We start from the raw sequence: 22,781 nt of genomic DNA, 5'->3' as shown, positions 1-22,781 counted from the left end.
TCTCTGTTCTACACAACTGGGTTTTTTTGTCCAGATGCTGAACAGGACTTTATCTTGGTGAAACATGGTTGAACTGGCAGAAGGGTGTGAAGTTAGAAGGAAAAGCTTGTGTGCACACGCAGAGAATTTAACTGCATAAGCTTTATTTCCTTAGGAAACCAGGGTAAACAAACCAAAGTTGCATTCCAAGTTCCATTCTGGAGCTTAAATTACTGGCCTGGTTTTCAAACTCAGAATAAGCAGCTAATCCTATGGCCTTAGTTTTGATTCGAAGCCAGCATTTGAGATCCTGTTTGTTAAAGCTAGCCACAGTTCTCTGCCCTTTCTTTTCCTGGTGCATGAGAGACCCAGAGATACGGAGAAATCCTTTAAGCAGGAGCATCAGAGGTCACTGATGTTAAATAATTAACCGCCAATGTAATATTAATGGTCCTTTGCCCTTGCACGGGAGCAGTGTCTCTCCTTGGAGGATCTCAAAGCATACTCTGGACCAAGAGAAGCGGGTGGAGCAGCTCTGGACTTCTGTGGGATGCAAAGTCTGATGCCAAGGGGGTTTCCAAGAGACAGCCCCAGGGCTGTTGCATGCCCAAGACTTCCCTAAAAGCCGTGAGCTTACAGTGGGTTCTGAGACAACTGTTTGCCATCCTCTACTGTGACTTAGACGAGAGCAGCGTAAGACAACTGCTTTATTTTGGAACGTGGACTCAGACCAGGACTCTCCTCTGCTTCACTCTTCACTCGTCCAAGGATGTAGGAAGGTTGCTCTCGTCTTAGAAACCTCCACGAATGCAGTGCATGGAAAGTGAGCCAGAATCTGGCCTTGGCAAACAGCACACTTAAGCACACGCTTAACTTGAAGTGTGTGCTTAAGCTTGTTAAGCCGCCTCCTTCAACAGAGATGATTTTCCTTTATGTTGGGAGTCTCATCTGCTACAGAAGCGGGGAGTCACAAGGTGATTTGTTTGTTACATTTTGTGTAGCAGCCTGATCTAGAAAACACTTTCTGTCAGCTGCAGTATTTTGCTACCAGCTTGTCTCAGTGACTTCCACTGGGCTCCTTGGGTTAGCAATTATTCCACAACAGGGAATGCTCTTGAAGTGTCAGGGCAGCATCCTCGCAAGGCGCTGCTGCAGTCTGCCTGGGTGGTGCTATACGTCTCTCATTCTAAATAACAAGGGTCATAAGCAATGGGAATGCACGTGCCTTTGTTTGGGGGGGGGGTATTTCCCCATTTTCATCACAGTAAAAATCGTGATAGCCAGATCCTGAGAAACAACTACAAAGGTTCTGTTTAAAAGAATGTGACTATGGAAAGCAGATGCTCATCAAGTTAAATAAGGAACTTAATTAGCCTGCATTTTATCTTGTTTTCAGCAATATGATGACAAATCGCATCTTAATAAAATAACATTAGGGAGCAGCACAATTCCAGTGCTTCAGGAAATAAGCAGTATAAGTTATAGGCCTCTTCCCACCAAAGAAGTCATTCTCATTCAGAAAACTGACATGATGTTAAGATGGATAATGTTTTAGCAAAATGGTCCTCTGGCATTTAGAAAGATTTACAGCCACTTTCAGCTTCAAAAGGCTTAATATAGGGTGGTGGGGGAGAAGGAAGTGGCATGAATAGCTCAAGGGACAGGTAGTGCAATTAATATTTTTTTATTCCTATGGTGGCACAGGCATGCAGGGTTCTCTACAGATGAATAAAAAGAGTTGTCCTTTCCCCAGTAGGGCTATAACTAAACATATTACATATTGTACAACAAGCAGCAGTTTTAGTGTTTGTCATGTAATGGAATATATCCACATCCAATTAGAATCTCAGGTTTGATCTAAGAAACCAGTTTTGTGTAACATCATGAGCGCAGGTCTTACATCACCCTGAGAAATTTGATGAAGGATCCGCGTAAAGTTCGCTCATGTCATGGTTTGAGGTCTGCAAAAGTTTGTCTAAGCTCAGTTGCAACTTCTGGGACCGGAGAAACTAGCATTGTTTGGAATATTTCTGTCCAGTAAAAAGGATCACAAACCGCAAGAGTTACAACAACAAAAGATTATGAGATTTAGTTTCATTATACAAGAATAAAGGAACTACTCGGGCCACTCACCATGGTTGTCCACTGAATCCTTTCTTTTGTCTGTACCAGGGAGCAGATCCATGTTTTAGGTGACAGATCATGAGATTATCACATATCTCTCCGCTATAAAATGCACAGTTTGATCCTGGGTGGTATCTTAAGGCAATATGTTTCACTTGCTGATCATATGTTCTAACAACAGTTATTCTGGATGGTCTATTTGACATTTTCCATCTTTCAGATTCAGTGGCTGCTCCATAGCTCTTTATTAGGAAAGGAGAAAAGTGCAAGAGTAGTCTGATGGGATCTTCTGTCACTTGAGGGTGCGCACACACACAGACAGTAGACACATTGAGTTTATACATGTGTACATATTTGTTCATATGCAAATATATATCTTTGCTGATAGAGTAATTTTCTGGATTCATGATTTAATGTATTAATCTGAGATTATGCTGCTATTGCTGAGGACAGAAATGCTTCAGAAGTCGTTGATGAATTTGGGGTCTTCTGCCAGTAACTTCTTGGCCTGCATTTAGTTTAGGTTGATAAGGGCTGAAAGCTGTTGCTCTCTGACAGCTGTTCACTGGTGTATGTGAAATGAGCTTATGATTCGTGGTCCAGGTCCTAGAAAATAGATCTCTGTGCTACAAAACCCACCTTTGCTATTTAGACTGTCACTAACACCATCTAAGAGGGATGGTGATGAAGCTTTACTCATTGCTATGGGGCAGCCGTGAATCAAAGGGCAGTGCAGAAGTATGGCTTGGGAATGGGTCTCCTCTTTCAGCAGGCAACAAATTCCTTTTAAAATTATCTCGCAGGAGCTAGGTTTAAGAGTGAATGCGGAAGGGTGAGGTTTTCCCTTCCCTGTATTGGTGGAAAAAAATTTGAAATGTATTGACCTGGAAAATCCAAGCTCAGAAGCAGCAGCTGGGTTTTCAGCAAGTGTCTTGTTTCTTTCCCTGTTGTCCATCTGGATTCACTGGAACACAGAGAAATCAAGCATTGTCTCTGAGGTCAAGTAAAGTTTGGAAATGGCCATCATTTCCGTACAGTTTTCCCAGGATGAGTGGTGCTGCCTCATGCTCTGAGAACACTACTTGCCAGATGTGAAGGGCTCAGATCTGTAAGCAGCGGTGGGAATGCCTTTTCTCATTTGCAGAGTTGTTTGCAGAATTGGACCCTAAGCCCTCCTGGAGTGAATTGTGAAGCAATGCACAGATCAAATCAAGATGCTGACTGTGATTGCATCACGGCACAATATCATGCTGACAGAATATGAGGCTGAAAGCAGTGACATTCATGTCTAGCGATGTCTAATACATCATATGGCTGTAAAGTGACAACTGAGTCCTGGAGGACAAAGACTGACCCCTGTATGCCCTGCAAATATTCTCCAGTCCACAGACAAGTTCAAGACCAGGTCCTGAAAATAATTTGATGCAGCCCGAACTTGATCTCTTAATAGCAGAACAGGTAGTTCCCTCTGAATTTGCACATGCTGTCAGGTTTTATTCATGGTCGTGACACCATGTGGTAGTAATGTTCCCTGTGGATGCAACCAACTTTTTTTATAGATTTTCCAGACTTTCATTAATTACTTAATTGGCGTACAGTAATATAAGAAATGAAGTGTATTCCTATAGGGCAGTCGTATTTCACACAGGCACCAAGCTATTTGCAAGCAGAATGGAAAACAAATGGGAGAAACATTTTCAGTTGTCCCTGCTTCATCCCCGATTTCAGCAACAAAGCTGATATATTGCCAGGTACTGATCCCACTACCTGGGATTTGTCCAAGTTGAGAACTTATTAGTGTTTATTTGAGGGAAAAGAGAGAAAGAGAGAGAACACAGCTTGTATAAATCAGATTAAAGTATTGACAGCTCCTAAGCAATGCTCATTCCAGGAACAAGCTCACTATGTGATAACGCCACTGCTATAAAAGAAGTGCATTTTGAATGCATGCCACTTTGCAAATACCTGGTGGGTCATGAGTTCTTGAGGGTTAGTTCCTAGAAGAGAAAACAGGATTGCTGGAAAAGTTAAATACTCCAGATGGAGATTACCTGAATGATTTAATGGGTGAGAGACTTAAAGGTCACTGGACCTTTCTTTGCTTGTAGTTGATGGTTCAGAATCATCTTGGGTCACCATAGAGTTGATGCAGACTAAATGAAAAAATCAGGGTGTTGACCCAGGCCTAGTGAGCAAAGAACTCCTCTGTGTGCTGAGATGAGCCTTGGCTTGCACATTCAGTGGGAAGGGCATGGTTAAACGCGAACCTAGAAGAACAAATTCCTGTCTCTCCTCTCAGTGTGGTTGCTGGATGTCAAAAGCATGAAATATTAATAGTCAGTGTGTGTTAAGAGTCCCCCCTCCCTGCCTGATCCACAGACGATGTGCATCTGTCTCTGCTTGCAGCCACAGAGCTCAGCTCAAGCTGCGGACGCTGGTGCTTTTTGCTTGGGAGCCCTCGGTGCGCCCGGCAGCAGGGCAACTTTGCCATCGGTGTTTAGTCTGGGCTTGGCAGATGGCTCCAGCTTCCTGACTGTCGCCCTGGCATCATGCGTCAGCACTAAAAAACCCTGCGTTATTTTTATTTGATACATTAGTCTCTTTTTTTTTTTCTGCACAAAGCAGAACAGGAGCAAAGGGTTGGAGGCAATGTGAGATGACCAGAGGAGGGATGGATAGTAGAGTAGTAGGAAGGAAATGGGAGAGCTACAATTGCAAGCGGAGAGATCTTTAGTGGCTCTACCGGTATCCCATCCACTTTCCCCATCCCTCACACACACAGGGAGTTGAGCAGTGGCAGATGGGGAAAGAAAATAGATAAATAAAAGTGTCAGTAGGATGGATTGGTTTGCACTTGGTCTCTTCTCATTTCTCTGCATATGTCTGATGGTATATAAAGATCACACAACCAAGGGACTTAGCACTGACCCAGAAAATTTATACCACTGAACATAAAAATGAATCAAAAAGAAAAATGTAGGAAGGGGGTGGTCAGGAAGGAGAACAATAGGAAATTAATTTTTTTTCCTGTGTACATCAGGGTTTTGTTGGGACAGCAATTTTGTGGGAGCACATATTCCAATGCCACTGCAGGAGCAGCTCTGCCTCAGAGAAGAGAGGCTGGGGTGGGCAGTTTCCTCTGCTGAGATCCCTCATATTTTTGATCCTTATCTGCCTAAATGAGGGCTCCCCAAAGGGCGTCAGCGGCAGACAGGGGTGAGCTTAGCAGCATAGTCCCAACATATGATGACTTCTGACAGAAGAGACACCATCTCCATCTGCAAGCTCTCCTGATGTCACACACCCAAACCACGTCAGGGAGGACAGGAGGAAGATATATCTCAGGGTACTCTGGGCCAGTTCTCCTGCAATTTTCCAATTTTCCGGTAAGCTGGTGTGCCCAAAGGAAGCTCTTCCCTTCTGTATAGTGCCACCACATAACTGAAAAGGCAACATCCCAAGGAAGAGATCATTGGTCCGCCCTCTTTGCCCTTTGCCTGGATGACTAGAACTTCAGCCATGGACTTCATTTAGCGTATGCCAGCAGCAGCTCCTCCTCATCATAATGTACATAAACACAGTCATTCCTGCAGTCCTGCCAGCTTGTGGCCTTCTGAGTCTCATCAGACCCAGGCCCGTTCCCAGAGTTACTACAGGTACTGCAACACCAAGCCCTGTGGGTGGAAAAAGCTGGTCCTGCACTGGACTAAGCTCTCCTTGAACCATGCACCCTCCTGTGCAGGGAGCCTGGGCAGAGAACCGTGACATGACCTCTGTGCCAGGGTAGGGTGATGATTGGGAGCAGGGGAAACAATGGCCACCAGCTCCTCTGGTGCGGCCACGGTGGGCTTGAATGCCCATCCCTGCTCCAGTGGTGGGTGGGGAGGAGATGGAACACCATGCTGCCCACTCTTCTGGTCTCCATGCCTGGCATAGGAGCCTTGCCCAGGAATACAAGCAGGTTCAGGGGTGGGATGAGGTTCAAATTTGGCCTGTGTCTTCTGCGTGAAAACCTTCATTTTTAGAACATGCTGGAAACTTTTTTTCCTAAGGCACTCTCTGTCCTCCAGGGCATCCTTTCCTCCTTCTCATTGCTAGTTTCTACACAAATGCAGAATCTTTGGTGCTTAGTCACTCTACCGTTCCTGCTGTTTATTGCCTCCAACGGGCGTAATTCTCCACTTGGGAGAACTTTGCGAGTTGCTGTGGAGGAGCCGTGGGCCGTTGTCATCCCGTTTCCAGGGGACAATAAACAGCAGCAGTCAAACTTCCATGGAACAAAGATTGTGTGATTATTCAGTTGTAAAGAGAGGAAAGAAAAAGAGATATACATTGCATGTGTGTGCTTATTTGCACATCACACAAGGATGTGCAAATTGCTCTCAGAAGAGTCTTGCTATGAGGTAAAATGGGTCCCCGTGTAGCGCTTTGCTGCTGACTCAGATGAGGGATTTCACCTGCCTGTGCCTCGGTTTCCCTGTACAAATCAAAGGGCTTATAGTTCTTCCTACCTAGCTTAAGTGCTCTCAGGGCCAAGAATTTATTCATGCCCTTACAGGCCAGGACAGGAAGGAACGGATGAGAATTTGGGGGTGACACAGAGAAGTGTTTCCTGGGGTTAATGGCTTGTGCTTTCCTCCTTTTCTTGAATGAGACCAAGTGTTTTTCTGGGAGGAAGATCCAGAGAAACCACATTAGTGTCAAGGGCTGGTAGTAGAGTGAGCCCATCACCCTAGTCACCTGCATCTGACCTGAGGGTTAAAAAACCATCAACAGAGAGAGCTAAAGCCTGTTAGGAAGGAAAAGCCCCTTCCATGGCAGGGAATTGCTGCCTGCGCACAGACATTGGCTCAGAAGCAAGAGCTTTTGAGGGTTTCCTTCTGGGGGCTGTGAGACTGAATTTTTCAGTCTGGCAGGGCTAAGTTGTTAAGAGCTGCGTGACCCCAAGGACCAGAAGGGACTTCCAGCTCATCATCAAGAAGGGTTCAGGCCACTGGGAAACTCAGGTGCTGAGCACCTTGATGGAGGTGTTTGGCACCTGGCAGCATTCATCCCTAAAATGCTTCCCCCGCCATAAAATGTAATTACAAAACCCTTTAACTACATAAACTTCTAAATCAATTAATTGTCTCGGCAAGAAAATTTATATGGTTTTGAAATCTACTTTAATTAACATAAAGTCCATTAGGAAGCAGTAGATCTAGGCCATCGTTTGGATGTAACAGTCTCTCACTTCACGTGCTCTTGAGGCCCTGGGAGAGCGTGTCAATGCAACGCTCGAGCTCCCTTTAAATGCTGTGTCTGGGCCACATGCAAGGTCAAAACTCCCCTTTCAGGATGCTGATATACTGTTGGGGGGCCCTCCTTAGAAGTGCAAGGGTCAAAAACCAACTCCTGTTTCCACTGGTGTAAATCCATTAACTTTCCCCACTCACTGCTCTTCCGTTCCTCCCTGCTTTCATCGCCGGCAGCACTCCATCTCTGACAGCCCTGCCTTTAAATCCACACTTATCCTCTTATCTCTGTCTTATCTCTTCCTGGTGGAGCCCTCGGTTCTTTCATCGACAGATACTGCGCTTGTCCTTTGTGTAAAGGTGTGGGGAGAAATCACGAGGGAGAGTGATACCTGCCGGTGAAATCTTCGCACACTTATTAGCGACAGTTGGGAGCTTTCCTGTGTTTCTGATGTGCATTGGAGCACGTTCAGGGCAAGGGAGAGAGGCAACGCGGTATCTTAACAGGCAGTGGGTTATCCCAGCGTTTTGTACCTGACATTTCCAGGCAGATCTGGAAACCTACCGAGTGCTCCTGCTGTGAAAATGATGTGGAGCTGGTGCATGTGGTAGGTGCTTCTTCAGCACAGGGAGAAACTAGGATGTCCTCCTGCAGTGTTCTTCACTGTGTGCCTTTCTCTGACCTCCAATGTCCCCTCCCTTCTCAAGACCCACTATATGCAATGAGGGTCACTTAGGAGACATCTAAAATGGTCTTCTCCTCATGTCTGGTCCTTGGCCTCTGCCAACATGGAAATTCATCTACTACTGATGAAACTAAGAAGATTATCTAGCTTGTAAGTGGCTTCACTGCCTGCGTTGTATTTATGCAGCATGTGTATATTTGCCTGCTGATCCAGAAACAAGCTGCTGTAGCTGAGGAAGTTACCTGGGTAGCCTAAGATGTTAAATCCTAAGATAGGGATTTTTAAGAATTTGGGGAAACAGTCTCAAATGTTCAAGCTGTTGATTACACTGGAGCAGAGTTGTAGTTCAAGAGGGATCTCAGCTCAGCACAGGATTCACAGGATTCATCTCCTGGACATCCTGGCACAGTGTCACCACAGATGACCTCTTTGTACCACAAATGGGTCCTCCCGAGGACAGGCATTCAGTCTTCCCATACAAAGTTGCTCCTGTTTTCTTAAGCTGAGTATGGCACTGTTGTGCCACAGTACATGTGGCATGTTGGACCTAAGAGGAGTATCCTCAGCGTTACTGTGTCTGATTGTGAAATGCTAATCAAATGCCTGATGACATGCTAGATCCTCTCAGTTCACCTTGATTTGGAGAGCATGGCATATCTCTCAGGATCAGCCCCCAATGAGCTTGTTTAACAACATCGTTTTCTCTCTAGATCCCATGTCAGACAAGTGAGAGCTAGTTCTAGGACTGTTGCATGTCACTAAAATAACATACATCTAAGAATGCGATTAGAGACTTGAAACAAATTTGACTTGACTCAGGAGAGTAGTGGAAATATCCAAGGGACCTGTGATTATATACTTTCTCTCTTTTTTTTTTAATGTCTAAATTCCATGTCCTTTTAGTTTGGGATTTCATTACAGTTACTACATTCCTGGATAGTTAAAACCACTCAGCATTTGGCTAAATGCCTTCTGAAGATATCCTGAAATGCACCATCTATTGCAGCTGCTCTATTCAAGTCACAGTTCTGACTAGTCACCCAAGGGGACAAGGAATTCCGTTTGTAGGAGTAAGTGTAGGACTTGTTACCAGGAAAGCTCTATGTTTGGGGTTGTCTAGTCCGGAAAAGAAGTGCCGTGGCTTTGCAAGTTTGAATTTGAAATCCAAATCCTAAAGGAGGAAGAAAGGTGGGGGCTGTCCTCATCAGCAACTGTATCGTCTCTCTCACATACTCCTGCACATTGACTGGCCTCAAGACTGCTTGTAGAGACAGCTCAATAAAACAAAGACCTGGATTTCTTCCCAAACCCAAGGAACATGTGCAGTCATACTTCTTTGCTTGGGCTCATGTCGCGGGACATGCCTGATTTTTCAAAAATGAACAATTCCTTCTCTTTCCTTAGCAGAGAACAAGCTGCCATGGAAGTAGAAAAATTTGCTGTGTATCAGCTCAGAGGCAGACCGTGGTCCTTGCAGGAACAGAGCAAGTGGAAGTTCAGTCCCTGCTTGGGGAGAAAGCCATAGCACAGGGACTCCCTGCATGCAGAGTGCCAGCCCAAAGCAGCAGAGATACCAAGGCACAGCACTCTGGGAATTATTTCTGATCTCCTGTGAGAAGATCATTCCAATCAATACATAGATTATTTCTGGATGCTCACAGGATGCATAACCCCCACCTGCTGATCCCAGCTTCCCAGCAGCAGCATCCTTTGCATCGGCACATTTGCAACTGCCCAGAAAGAAAGAAAGACCAAAGAAGATGTGACAGAGCTCCCTCCAGCCCCCGACTGTGTCTGCCCACAAGCTTCGTCAACTGAGTTATGGTAATTACATCACTTGAGATTTATTTAATATCTCCATCCGGGAACAAGAACCAGGAAGTCTGGCTGTGACAAGCAATCAGAGGGTACTCAGCTGATGAGCAGCTCCCCATCACTGAGAGAGCAGTAGGAACCTTCGATAGATTGGATTTAAGTAACGGTTTGCCAGAGGGATGGGGCCCACGCCACGGCAATCAAAGCTCCTCTGCACCATTAAGGAGCTGTAAGTGGAGCAGGAGCCACAGTGCAGCTATTGACCGAGTAGGTGGGCATGAAAATGGGATTAGGTAACTGTTTACTTCCTGAGAAATGGAAAACACAAAGGGATGTTTCTCTGGCAGCTTTCTGGCTCTCTGATCCTGGCTGTCCACATCAGCATTTATATTGTCTGTCTCTCACATTCTGGTGCACAATGACCGGTATGCTGTGTTCAAGCTGTTCGGCTGCAGTCCACACAGTTTTGCTGCTTGCATTTGCCTTCTCACTGTCTCTGCCATTTTTAAAATCTCTGACCTAACAACATTAAAAAAAAAATAAATTCTGATATGATTTTATATCAGGTGTCCATAAAGGCAGCTCAAGTATCACTGCAGCCCTAGCCACCCTCTTTCTTCCTTCCTTCCTCCACCCCCTCTGCACTGCACGATGGCTTGTACAGAGAGGTGAAAAGGAGGCAGATAAACAGCAATGTTTTTTTTCCTCCTTGCTGAGGTGGTAGCTAAGGACCACTGGGCCCACACTCTGCTCTAGAAGACCAGAGTTAGAGTATCTGCCATGAGACTGACCTGCAACCCGAGACCTCAGTCCATCCTGATGCAGGATCTGTAACAAACAGGCAGGGACGTGTGCGCTGAGATGCCTGGGCATCTCCCCTTCCGATTTCCGAGCCAGTAGCTCAGATTTAACCAATCAAGAGGAACCAGTTCTCCACTCTCAGCTGATGGATCCATGCTTTTTTCTTCCTCTTTCTGCACCTGAGGAGGGCAGGGGTAGCGTGTGCCAGAGCTGATGCCTCCCGTATGTTTCCTCCCTATGTTAACCCTATGACCATTAGTGGGCTCAAGAGACACAACGTCCTAACTCCCAGAGACAGGCCTTTCTTCAAAAGGAGAAGGTGTTGCCCATCGTGTGCTGCAAATATTGCTTCCTGCGGAGCAAAGTCAGGAAGGCTGTGTGGGCCTCCTGACAGCCCCCCTACTCTCGCTGCAATCTCTCCAAAGCGTCTTGGGCCAGCTCTTTCCATTTTAAGCAAGGCACCTTGATCCATACCAAGGGACCTGAATGCAGCATCCAAGTGTGAAAGTATTGGCCGCTGTCCTATTTACACCAAGAGAGAAATAATAGTACCTACTCACCTCTGGGAAGCATATGGAGGACCTCCGATTTATTATTTGTTTTATTTATTTTGTCACATTTATCAGCCATTCAACTCTCTGGGCACACAGCCCATACATTAAAACCCAGAGTATAATACAAAGATCTCCTCTACCCTGAGCATATCCTTTCTGTAAAACCAGGCATGGGCAGGAGGGAAGGATGAAAGATGCTTTATACAAGCAAAGGATGACAACAATATATTTTTCTCCAATTTTGTTATTGATGGAACCATTCGGAAAATGTTGGCGACATCAAGACAATAAGATGAGGGCAATAAAAAGCAGGGGGTGGTGGAAAGCCATCCTGGAGCATGGGCACAGAGACTCAGCCTCTAGCCAGCCTGTCTCATGCTCAGGAAGTCCCTAAAATGCTCTTTCCATTACTATTTCTCTAATGACCCCATTAGACATGTGAAATTCTGAGAAGCCTGAAATATGTTGTAGAGAGCCACAGTGGCAAATCTGCCCAGCTTTCCTGAGAAATGGCAGGCTGCAGTGATGAATGTTTTAGCTTTAGAGCATCCCAATGTGTAATTTATTTGCTGGAAATTAATTGCATGTGCTGGTTTCATTTTCCTGTAGCGAATAATCAGTTTTGCTCCCTTTTTAATTAGGTAACAACATAGATTCCTCTGCTGATCATGGCACAGTGGCTTATGCATGTCACGTCTTATTCTAAGGGAAACAATTTCAAATTGTTGTCTAGGGTCCAGCACAACTTTTGAGTGACGTTATGTTCTCTGTCATCTGAAACTCCTGGGTCACTGCCAATGAAGACCCCATGCACAGACCAGCTACAGAACCCAGCCTGGGCATTGACACATGCTATAGCTTATTGAAGCAGGAGTTTGAGGAAACCCTATGGAGAAACCAAATTAAGGAGCCATTTCAGGGGCACTGACGTGATGTCAGACCCAGGCCCAGCTCTGTGTCACCGAAAGGTGCGTCCCATCTGGCAGATGCTCACTGGTCCCCGAGCTGAGACATAGCACTGACATTGCATAGACTAGAAGCCTTCAGATCATCTGTATCATTAATGCTTTTGGTCCACATCAAACCCAGCACCTTTGTCAGCTGTTCCAGCTGGGATGGCAAGGACAAAGTACCAGTGGGGAGCTAACTTTCGCCCTGTATTCAGAGGCTGGATGGGGCTGCATGGACACATACAGCAGGACAATGTAAAGAAAGCCACCTCTGCTGATGTTTGTAGAGAAAAGCTAATGGACTCCAGCAGCTGCTACTTGAAATTTTCAAACAGGCTGAAGAGAGTAAAAGCTATCAGCTCTGGCTGCCATTGGTTACTTTCGGTAAATCTCTAATTAAGCAATAGCATTCAGTCATATTTACCCTTCATTGGGCTATGAGGAACCCATATTTCTACTGAAATATATGCTTCTGAAACAAAACAAATCTATCAGCGAGCAAACACTGCTGGAGCGAAATGAAAAAATATTGATTATCATAGCTATTAAACCATGAAATCCTCTGCAACTAATTAATCTGCTAGGGAAAAGTTTGTTAGTGGGATTTCGGCTTCCTGCTGGGAACCTGTAAAGCAGGCACCACCGCCCGAGAAACCACCCAACACTCGATCGCTGCCACCTGCCCCTGAAAGTTTCCTTATTTCAATAGGAATAAGGGTGAAATAGGTGAAAACCAGCCTGGAAACACGCCGGAGCGCAGAGCTTTCGCTGCCTTCCGGCTGTCTCCGGCGACGGGGCCGCCTCCTGCGGTGCCGGGGGGTGGGCAGGGCCGGTTGCGGGGCGCCGGGGGGCTGCCCGGGGGCGGCGGGGGCGGGCTGAGGTGGGGACGCGGCGGGGCCGGGGCCGCGCAGCGCAGCGCGGAGGCACCGCGCCCCGCCCGCCCCCGGTGGAGCTGTCCGCCGGCTCGTGGTGCTGAAGCCGCAGCGGCCGCCCAGCCCCTTCCCCCGCCCCTCCTTCCCTTCCTCCCCCGGCGTGGGCTCTTGCAGGCAGCCCGGGGCATCAAAGCTCGGGGAGGGCCCCGTTTCTCCCTTTGATTCTCTCCCCACCACCACCTCACCCCGCCTTTTTGCTGCTTTTTTTTTTTTTGGCTTTTTTTTTTTTTTTTAAAGCCGGGGGAGGGAGGAGAGCGCGGCCACGTTACACCCCTCCCTTCCTGCAAATCCCCGCTTGCACTGCAAACAATCTGCCTTCCCCATTGCATCCGAGGGAGATAGCAACAGCAACATCATCACGGCAAGCCGGATGGGAGAGCGGAGAGGAGGCTGCTGCTGAGGGAGAAAGGCACACACCAGCTCGATGTTGCCAAAGCGGTAGGAGCCGCACGAAAAACAAGCCATGCTGCCCTGTGTGTCTGGCGCATTGTGCTCCATACGAGCCTTTTAGGAGGAAGAAGAGAATTATCTGCTCCGATTTTTTTTTTTTTTCCTGCCAGCGAGAGTGCGACAGACTTGCGATGGTTGAATGTCAATGCCTGTGAGAGAGAACAACAGTCAGAGGAGGAGGAGGACAGAAGGGGAGGAAAATGAAGGTGGGGACGGTGGTGGAGAGAAAGAAGGAGCCTCGTCCAATGCATCAAAAGGAGGTCCCTGAAATTGCTGATAGAGCCCTGGCCGCCTCGCCATCCACAATGGTCTGTACAAGCTGCCAATGCGTTTGATGACGTTCCTGTTTTGTGAAAGGAGGAAAGGAAACGTGACCATGTAAGATCCACGTTTCCTCGGTCAATTACATGCGAAGAATAGATCCGATTTCGACGGGGTTTTTTTTTGGTCCAGGATGGTAACAGCTTAGGGAATAATACAGCTGCCTTCCCTCACCAATTTCGCTCTGATTTTTTTTGGTGTGGTCCAGACAGCTGCTGGAATAGAGAAGGTCAGAATATATAAAGATATATAAAAATATATATGATATATTATATATATATTATATATATAAAAATATATTTCTCTCAGTACATCTGGGATTAAGCTGATTGAATGCTAATTATTTCTTTCAGGACTTTTAATATTTACAATGAAATCTTTTAAAGGCAACGGTAAAATCTGAAGCCACCTGGGAGTACAGTGTTGGAAACGTAGGGTGTTTTCCCACAAACAATGTGAAGGTCTTTTTTTGTCAAAGAGGCAATTTTGATAATAACAGCAGCTACCAATTTTGCATTTTGATATCCAGACCGGCTGCTATTTTGCCTGGGTGCACACCGGGTCTCGTGTGATCGGGGTTTATTTTTTAATTGAAAAAAATAAATTAAAAAAAAAACAAAACAGAAGAAAAAGGAAGAATACTTGAGATGCCAAATACTGTCGAGAGAACCATATTCTCCCTCCTTTCCACACCCACCGGAGACGTGGACCCTTCTTTTTTACAGGCTTAGGAGTTGGGAGAGCCGAGCGGGGGCTTTCTCCCGAGCCCGCCGCCCGCGGACCCTCGGGCGTGGGAGATTTATTTCCTCCTCCCGCTCATTTCTAAACAAACTTGTGGAGAGGGGGGGGAGGGCGGTGAGATTCCCCCAGAAGCGCAGAGTCGGGGTGGTTTTTTTGTGGGGTTTTTTTTTTGCCTTTTCTTTTTTTTTTTTTTTTTTTTTTTTTTTTTTTTAAATTGTCAACCTCGGCGGATTTCAGCGGGCTGCCGGAGATTTCACCCCCTCGCCCTCCGGCTCTGCTTTTGTCCTTTCCCCGCCGGCCAGCGCAGCCACCCCCCCACACCGCCCCCCCCTCCAGGCACTGAGGCCGCAGCGGAGCCCCCCCCGCCCCCGGCCGCGGGGCGCCCGGCTCCTGCCCTTTTCTTTCCCACCCCGTCCCCGCCTGCCAAGGAAAGGCACATGTTAATACCACCCGGCGCGGTCATTTTCTGCTACTGCTGCTGCGGGCTCCTCCGTCCGAGACAGATGTTGCGAAACCAAGGCCTCCTCAAGTGCCGCTGCCGCATGCTCTTCAATGACCTGAAGGTCTTCCTGCTGCGGAGACCCCCCGCTCCGCCGCCGCCCTCCCCGCCGCCGCCTCTCCCCATGCCCGGCGGCGCAGAGGCGGCGGCGGCGGGCGGCCCGGCGGGGGCCGCACCGCCCGGGGGGCGAGGGCCCGGCTGGCGGGCGGCGGCGGCGGCGGCGGCGGCGGGGGGCGGCGGAGCGGGCAGCCCGGGAGCCGAGGAGTGGGGCAGCCCCGCCGGGGAGCCGCCCGCCTCCCTGCCCAGCAGCACCTCCTCGGATGACTTCGGCAAGGGCAAGGCCGAGGACCGCTACTCGCTGGGCAGCAGCGTCGACAGCGGCATCCGCACCCCGCTCTGCAGGATCTGCTTCCAGGGGCCCGAGCAGGTGAGCCCGCCGTGGGCGGTGGGCGCTGGGGTGGGGGGCGACCGCCGGCCGATGGGAGCGATGCTCCAGCCTGCAGGAACTGGGGGCCTGCTGCCCCCCATTGCCCGGAACAGGACTCCAAACCCAGAGGGGCTCTGCCCAGGCCCTGGGATCCAGGGGTTTGCACCTTGTCAGTGTTTCCCAGGGAAATGTGGGGTGGGGGCTTGGTCCGTCCCTCTCTGCTGCCCAGCAGCCTTGCCCGGTGCAGCTGTGGCATGGCAGGGACTCGCAGAGTCCTTCATGGAGCAGGGAGCATCTCGGCGTGGGGGGCTTTTCTGTCGCCTCATGGGTACCTGGTTGCGATGATCCCAGAAGGGATGCAAAGGAGGTGTTTAATGTGCTGTTTGCTTTTAAAAATACAACTTCAGTCTGTATAAACACGTGGCAGGAGGCAGCCCCACCTCATCAGTGGTTCCCAGGGGATGGCTAGTAGGAGCTCTGCAGGTTTCCCATTGCTCCCAGTTGCACTAGCTGGAGGAACAAAACCACTGGTTACAATTGTACCTGCTGAAGCAGCAGCATTGAGATGATCCTTGGTGCAACCTGCGGTTGGGCCAGTGAAGTTTCCCTCCACGACATGGGAGAATGAAACAAATGCAACCTCATTAGAACATAAGGTGCCACCCTGGGACATTATTCTCCCTATTTAATGACAATTAAAAGCAGTTCACGTATTTTCAGGCTGGCAACTTCCTTACAGTAATACACACAGCAGCATTTGTACCTAACGTGTCACAGCTGCAGGTGGCAAGGAAGGCTGCAGACCTCTGCTTGTGGAATCAAGCCCAGACATGCAGATAACCTTTATTACTCAGGATAGTCCTCTTGTCTGTGATAATAAGGGATCCTTGCACAAGAAAGGGTCGCGAGGTTCGACTTGGCTGATACCCATTTCCATTTTAGGCACAGATCCTGGCACGTAAGGTGATATATTGAAATCTTGAGCGAAACAGGTTTTGCCCTGTGTCGTCTTTCCCCTTCATGGACCTATGTACTCTGCTAAGGAAAGCCACTGCTCATATGAGAGTGGCTACGCTCTGGCACCCGTCCTGCTTGTCCCAAGGATAGTGCCCATGTCTGTAATGCAGCAAGCATGCCTTCCCTTGTGTCTGTCCAAGGATGGAGGTGATGGGGGCAGGAAGGTGGGGAATACGCTCCTGTTCTTCTCTGGGAGAAGCAGGGCCTGCCACCAACTCATCCGACTCTCCACAGCCCTGCTGGATGTGTCATACCAAGGGTCCCATAGATCACAGCTCAGTGCTCAATGGACTATAGCTTTCTCTAATGGTTTATGCAGCTGACTGATAGTTGTGGGACACAGTTTGCACCATAGGCTTTTAGATGGGGGTGGGGGAAATCGTTCTTTTTTTGGAGATGCTTTATGCCTTCCTCACTTGACTGTCTCCTCCCCGTCTCTTCTAAAAGTTGGAAGCCATGCAGCTCCCTGCCTGGGAATTTGCATTATTCCACATTTCTAGTACTCTTCCCTGGCTTGCCATTCTGCCTGTGTACACGAGACGTAGCGCCTGCAAGATTGGCTTACGTGTCTGAGCAAATAGAGCCTAAGCGGAATTAAAATAGAGGTAACTTGCTTCCTTGGAGAACACTAATGCTTGAAAATAATTGGATGCTAATTTTCACACTGAAAACCTGTGTAGGTTGCATTGTAAAAGTGAGACTATTTGCTGACCATCTGCCAGCCTACCTGAGTGAGAAGCTGAGCAGACGTGACCGGCATCTAATAGAGTTTCATCAGGATTTCTCTTTTTTGCTTCTCACAGTTTCTGACCAGTATAATAAGACACTTACAGCTGGATTCTGCCACTCGTCCTTGAGCAGTACCTTATTCCGCAAATAATATTTTCTTCACCAGCATGTGTTGAGAAGTGTCTGAAACCCTTTGCCCTGCAGCAGCTGGGAAGCACAACTCATTATGGAGGCCCAAATCGTGGGGGTTTAGAGCATGGCCAGATCCTGACACGGCTTTCTAGAAGTAGAGTTCAGAATAACTGAGAGCTGAACCAGTACAGCTGATGTCAAGACCTGCAGTTTGGTTTATTTGGCCCTTACATCAATAAAATTCCAACAGGGCTAAATCCTGAATTCCTTTTTCTTTTTTATTATGGTGGTTATTACCAGTTTAGCCTTTATTTCTCATTCGTTTTCTAACTCGACAGCTGAGCGAGGACCCTTCATGTTTTGGACCCTCACAACTATAAAAGTCATAGATGCACATTATTCTCTACCACTCCTGCCAAGATCATCGTGAAAATTTATCCATTTGGAAACAAAATATAATTGCTAGTTTTTTACTGTGTAGATTAATAACAATGACAGATATAAACAGTGTTTTATTTACCTGTCAAAAACATCTGAAACTGATGCAGCTGTGGGCAAATTCAGGGCTGCATCACAGTACCAAGAACAAAAGCCTTCATTACAAATTGACTGTTAGGCGCTCTAAGCTTCTTTACCCAGATAAAATGACAGCGAGTCTCCAAAAGATGTTTTAATCCTGTTTTGATTTGAAAAAAAAAAAATACAACAGCCCAAAAAGGTTTCTTACTAATCTGGCTTCGCAAGTAGGTTTTATTTAGTATCTAATGCAAAACAAAATCAGTAGGGATTTTCACTTTAAATTTATGATTGCTCAGCACCCATGATAATTCAGGCTACCGAATTGCTTATATCTTAAGCTCCTCGTGTTTGTTTGTGGCTCTTGTAGGTAAGCTGATTCTTTCATTTAGAAATGTGCTGGGGACCGTAGGAAGGAGTAAAGCTCATTGTTGTGAAACTGTTCTGATCCTTGCACATTACTCGGGAGAAACCAGACGAGAAAGAGCAGACCTGATGGCCAGGTGATCAGAGCACCTGGGCTCCCGTTTTGAGGGCATGAAGAGCAAGCTCTGCTCAGGTCTGGCAGTTGAAAGAGGCGACTGCTTTTATTGAAAGTGAGGGCTCAACATCATGAAAGCTGATGGGCTGAACTCTGAGCTTGGTAATGGCATTGCCTTTCGGGGGCTTGCTCGGCATTTTCGAAGGTTTCACCGAGTGAGTGTCCTGCACCATTGTGTCAGCTAATTCCGAGACCCTGGATTGAATGGCAAAGCTCTGGGGAGAAAGCAAGATGCTGGAGTATTTTTATTCTGTTTTGATTAATGCTCAGTGTTTGCAGAATTTTGTCTGCTTTCCTGGATCTCTGACAATGTTCTGCAAGAGAAAGAAACTAAGACGAGCTCCTCGCTCACACATGTTTCACAGTACTTGGTATGGATCCAAGTTGAAAGCAAGTGGTGGAGAGTAGCAGGAAAAGACATGGCTGAAAAGTCCCTTCCCATCAGTAGATAAACTGTTTGCCCAGGTCACAAGGAGTTGGCAGTACGGTGGGGTTTAGACTTGGGGCTAGCTGTGCGGAAAATAAATAGAAAAGCGTTCTTAAATGAAACTGAGATCATTTGGAAATCAGTGTGTCTCAAGGATTGCTTGTTGGATTGTCAGTTAGAGCGTGCGTGCATCTTTTCTTACCTGTCAGTTTCTGTCTGCGTTTCTCTGTTCTGGGGAAAAGTACCGTAAAGATGGAGATTTGAAAAGTCAGTGCAGATAGGATTGGTTGGCTAAGGAGGATCAGAGAGAACAGACTGTGGACTCTTTTGCCTGCAGGCTGCTAGCTTGGACTTAGCTCAGGATTCAGTAGAAATGTTTGAAAATAGACTATTCTTCCCACTAAAGTCCCCTCCTGACTTTAGGGACACCAACTCACTAATATGAGAACAAGAAGACCTTCAAGGAAATAGGAAGAGAAGACAATCTATAATGGATATCAGGACATGCATTTCCATGGGATATGTCATTAGGCTGTGGGGCTCCTTGTTGCAGGGTGTTAGCAGGACAAAGAACTTGAGTGAGTTTAATACAGGATTGTAAAGCCATGTGGCTATTAAGGATATCTAGAGTCATCACAATTAACGATAACACTTCTGAGAGTAAAATTCATGCTTCAGGTCTGAAGCCAATCTAGAGATCAGGGTAACATTGAAGAGGAGCAGAGCCCCGGGGCTGGTCTGCAGCCGCACAGCTCACCAGCCCCTGGTGCACAGCCAGTGAGATCTCCCACTCCAGGTGCTTGTCTGGATTTCATGCACTGGTAACGTAGTGTCTTCAGCAGGTAGGCACCTGCCACGCTCAGGACCTCTCTAGAGCTAAGGCGGCCCTAAATTACTTGGCCTAGATTGATGTACCATTCTTGGGCGCCCTATGTAGGATCAGTGAATGGTTAGTACCATCGAATGGCTGGTCGTTAGCATGCGTTGCTTGAAAGAACAAGTCAGAATCTCAACCCCATTCCGTTACAAATACCAAAAGCCGTCATTAGCTTCCTGCCTGGTAGTGTCTGCAGAGATGGCATGAACTAAGCCAGGAAATATCGCCACTCTACAGATTGGTGTCTCAGCAGCACAGAGGAGTGGAGGAAGTCTCTGGGATGCTTTATTTCTGATTTACAATGTCGTAAAATAGAGCAGAATCAGGTACCTCTTTTCTAGAGTGAGACAAAGAGGAAAAGAGGTAGCCTGTGGCAGAATTCAGGGCATGAGCGTGATAATGAATGAGTGGAAGAAGAAACAACTGCACAGCCAGCATCACAAGCATCTCCAAAGCCAGGGAAACACAGGAAGGGGGGCACTGGTGTTTGGTGGCATCTGCCCAAACCAGTTAGACCATCAGGACACTGTTTTCAAACATGTTGAACCACATAATCACGGTGCAGGCTTCCCATCCGTGTCCTTTTCATAGGTGTGTTCCAACAGGATTCATTTACTTGGTGTTAGAAGGAGAATCGTTTACTGGAAAACAGCCAGTCCTGCTAAAACTGAAGACTCAGAGATGCTGGGATGCAGTTCTTTAGATTTCAATCTGTATGTTGTAATTTATGACGGAAAGGAAGGGAAGATGCTTCCTGTGACATTCAGTCCACCTCTCTGCCTTCCCATCTGTGAATCTTAACATCTCTATAGCTAACTCTCCTGTTTCACCTATCCCAGCATCAAATCTATACCGTGCAGGCAGAACATTTTTGGCTTTGGCAAAAGCTTTGCTTGAGCCATCAACTGAATGGAGCCCAGGATGTCATCTATTTTAGATTTAGACTCTGTTGCCACAGAGTTGATTGGCAAAGTTCCCATTAACTTCAACAGCAAAAGGGTAGGCATCCAGTAGCAGGGACTTGACCCCTGTATTTCAATAATGTTGTGCACACAGCAGGGTTTCTATAAATAATAGTGAAGGCCACTAATCCCATTGACTTTTAATTGCTCCAGGAGACGGGGTTTTCACCTTTTGTGCCTCTGAAGCTCTGATGCCTGACCCATTTATTTCAGTGCCACTAGCTAGCCTGAGGAGCAGTTTTTCTTTTCTTCTACTTTTACCCATATAAAAGGCTTCATGAAGGAACTTGTCTGTGTTTGTGTCACTGTTTCTTAAATATACATTTCAGGCCATGATTAACAGTGGCTGATGTCAGTTAGTGACAGAACAAGCAATGCAAAAGCATGTAGCTCCATTGTTTGCATCTGTAGAGTCACTGTTATTTCCACAAAGGCAACACTTGCTCCTGGAAGGGCTCTGTTCGTACAAAACTGAATTGCATTCAGGTTGTCTTTCAAGCAAAAATTCATTCCCAGCGAGGGCCTCCTCTGTGGCAGCCTTTTGCTCACATTGGTATTTTTCCATTCAAGGTTGGCCCAGTCCAGAAGTCAGAAATATGGTTGTGCCGAAACTCTGTGATGCTGTGTGTCCTGTGTGCCTGCTGCACAGGTTTTCATCACTCCTAGGCCTAGAGTAAGATAATAAGATAGACTATAATTGTTATTGGTCCATATTTGTGGCCATCCCATCCCTTTTACTAGCTGATTGCTAGAGGAATAAAGCCATATGATGGTGCTAGCTGTTAGAGTTTAGGCTCATCAGCCCTCCTCTAAACCCATTGGCTGATTTCAGACAGATTTGGCAGAGAGTAGAGGTCTGACGGGCATTAAATTCCTGCAAGTTTCATGAAAACTGGCTGGATGAAGAAGAAGAAACCTAGAAAAGTCCTGTTGTGGGAGAGATTATAGCATTGGCTGTGCTACACACTGTAGAGTCCATGCAGGACAAAGCTTCAGCTGAAGCAAAAGCTTTAACAGGAACATGTATCCCATTAGACACAAAAAAACCCCCAACATGATATGGTTTCCATGGGAAACCAGACTCAAATAGTACTCACAGAATACCTTGTTAACTTTTTATCTTTCTCCTTTTCCTTTGTTAATCAGGGTTACTTGCCTAAAATGAATTGCTTGATGCTGAAGACTTTCTTAGCTTCCCCCACGTTTTCACAACAGACCTTTTATCCTTTCATTCTGATTTATCACTGGTTACAGTAGAACCGATTACATTGTTGGAAGTGGAGAGTGATGAGTGATGACTTTCTTCTGGTGAGGAAAAAACCAGCAAGACCTGGAAACCTATGTAGATTATAAATGGGCTGCCCCTCTCTGAAAAGTGATGAGATAAGGCAAAATGTTGGGCAGACTGGTTCCAGTGACAGGGCCCAGATCCTGAAATCCTCACACATCTTTTCTTCTTTGTGTCATTTCTTCTTCTTTACACTCTTTGGTGCTTTTCTCTCACCTTCTCTTCCTTCTCTTCTTCTTGGCCAAAGTCAATTGACACATCTCACCTTGGTCCCACCCATCCTGTCTGGCTGTACTCTGCACAGGTTCTCCTGTGGCCTGCGTACCATCTTACTCAAGCACTCTCCATTTGTAGCTTGGACACTGGTGGCATCACTCGCAATAGTCACATGAGTTTAACCAGGTTCCCTGGGTGGGAGTGAGGGAAGGGATGGTACAGAATGGGAGAAAACAAAACTATGTTTTACACGGTGTTTTATTCTTTCCTACATCTAGTGCGTTGTGTTTGTTGGAGAAACCAGGCTGTGCTTGGGGGAAAACTGTGTAAACTCCATGGAGGACAGGGTAGTTCAATCCTGAATGGATTCCTGAGAAAGTTTTGACTCCTCTGTAGAAGAACATTGTAGGGAACTTCCATTATGATTGGAAAATAGGACTGCCAGCCATACTTTTTGCCATGGAGTCACAGACAGCAGATTATTTTTACCATTTCCTTTTTTTTTCCAAGCAGTAATTAAAAGTATTATTCAGTAGTTGCTTGGAAATATATTGAAAATTCAT

General features: G+C 46.8%; 1 protein-coding gene across 2 annotated transcripts in view; it reads left to right on the top strand.

The window, feature by feature from the left end:
- The first annotated feature begins 14,852 nt into the window (after positions 1-14,852).
- MARCHF4 (membrane associated ring-CH-type finger 4) overlaps positions 14,853-22,781 on the top strand; it is a 113,764-nt gene continuing 105,835 nt past the window's right edge. For both annotated transcript variants that reach the window (XM_063340398.1, XM_063340397.1), the window contains exon 1: positions 14,853-15,513. In XM_063340398.1, the coding sequence (XP_063196468.1) occupies positions 15,025-15,513 (489 nt within the window). In that variant the 5' untranslated portion in view covers positions 14,853-15,024. The remainder of the gene's footprint in view (positions 15,514-22,781) is intronic.

The sequence above is a fragment of the Chroicocephalus ridibundus genome, chromosome 7 (assembly GCF_963924245.1).
Source record: "Chroicocephalus ridibundus chromosome 7, bChrRid1.1, whole genome shotgun sequence".
Classification (NCBI taxonomy): Eukaryota; Metazoa; Chordata; class Aves; order Charadriiformes; family Laridae; genus Chroicocephalus; species Chroicocephalus ridibundus.
This window is presented reverse-complemented; position numbering and strand designations above follow the sequence as displayed.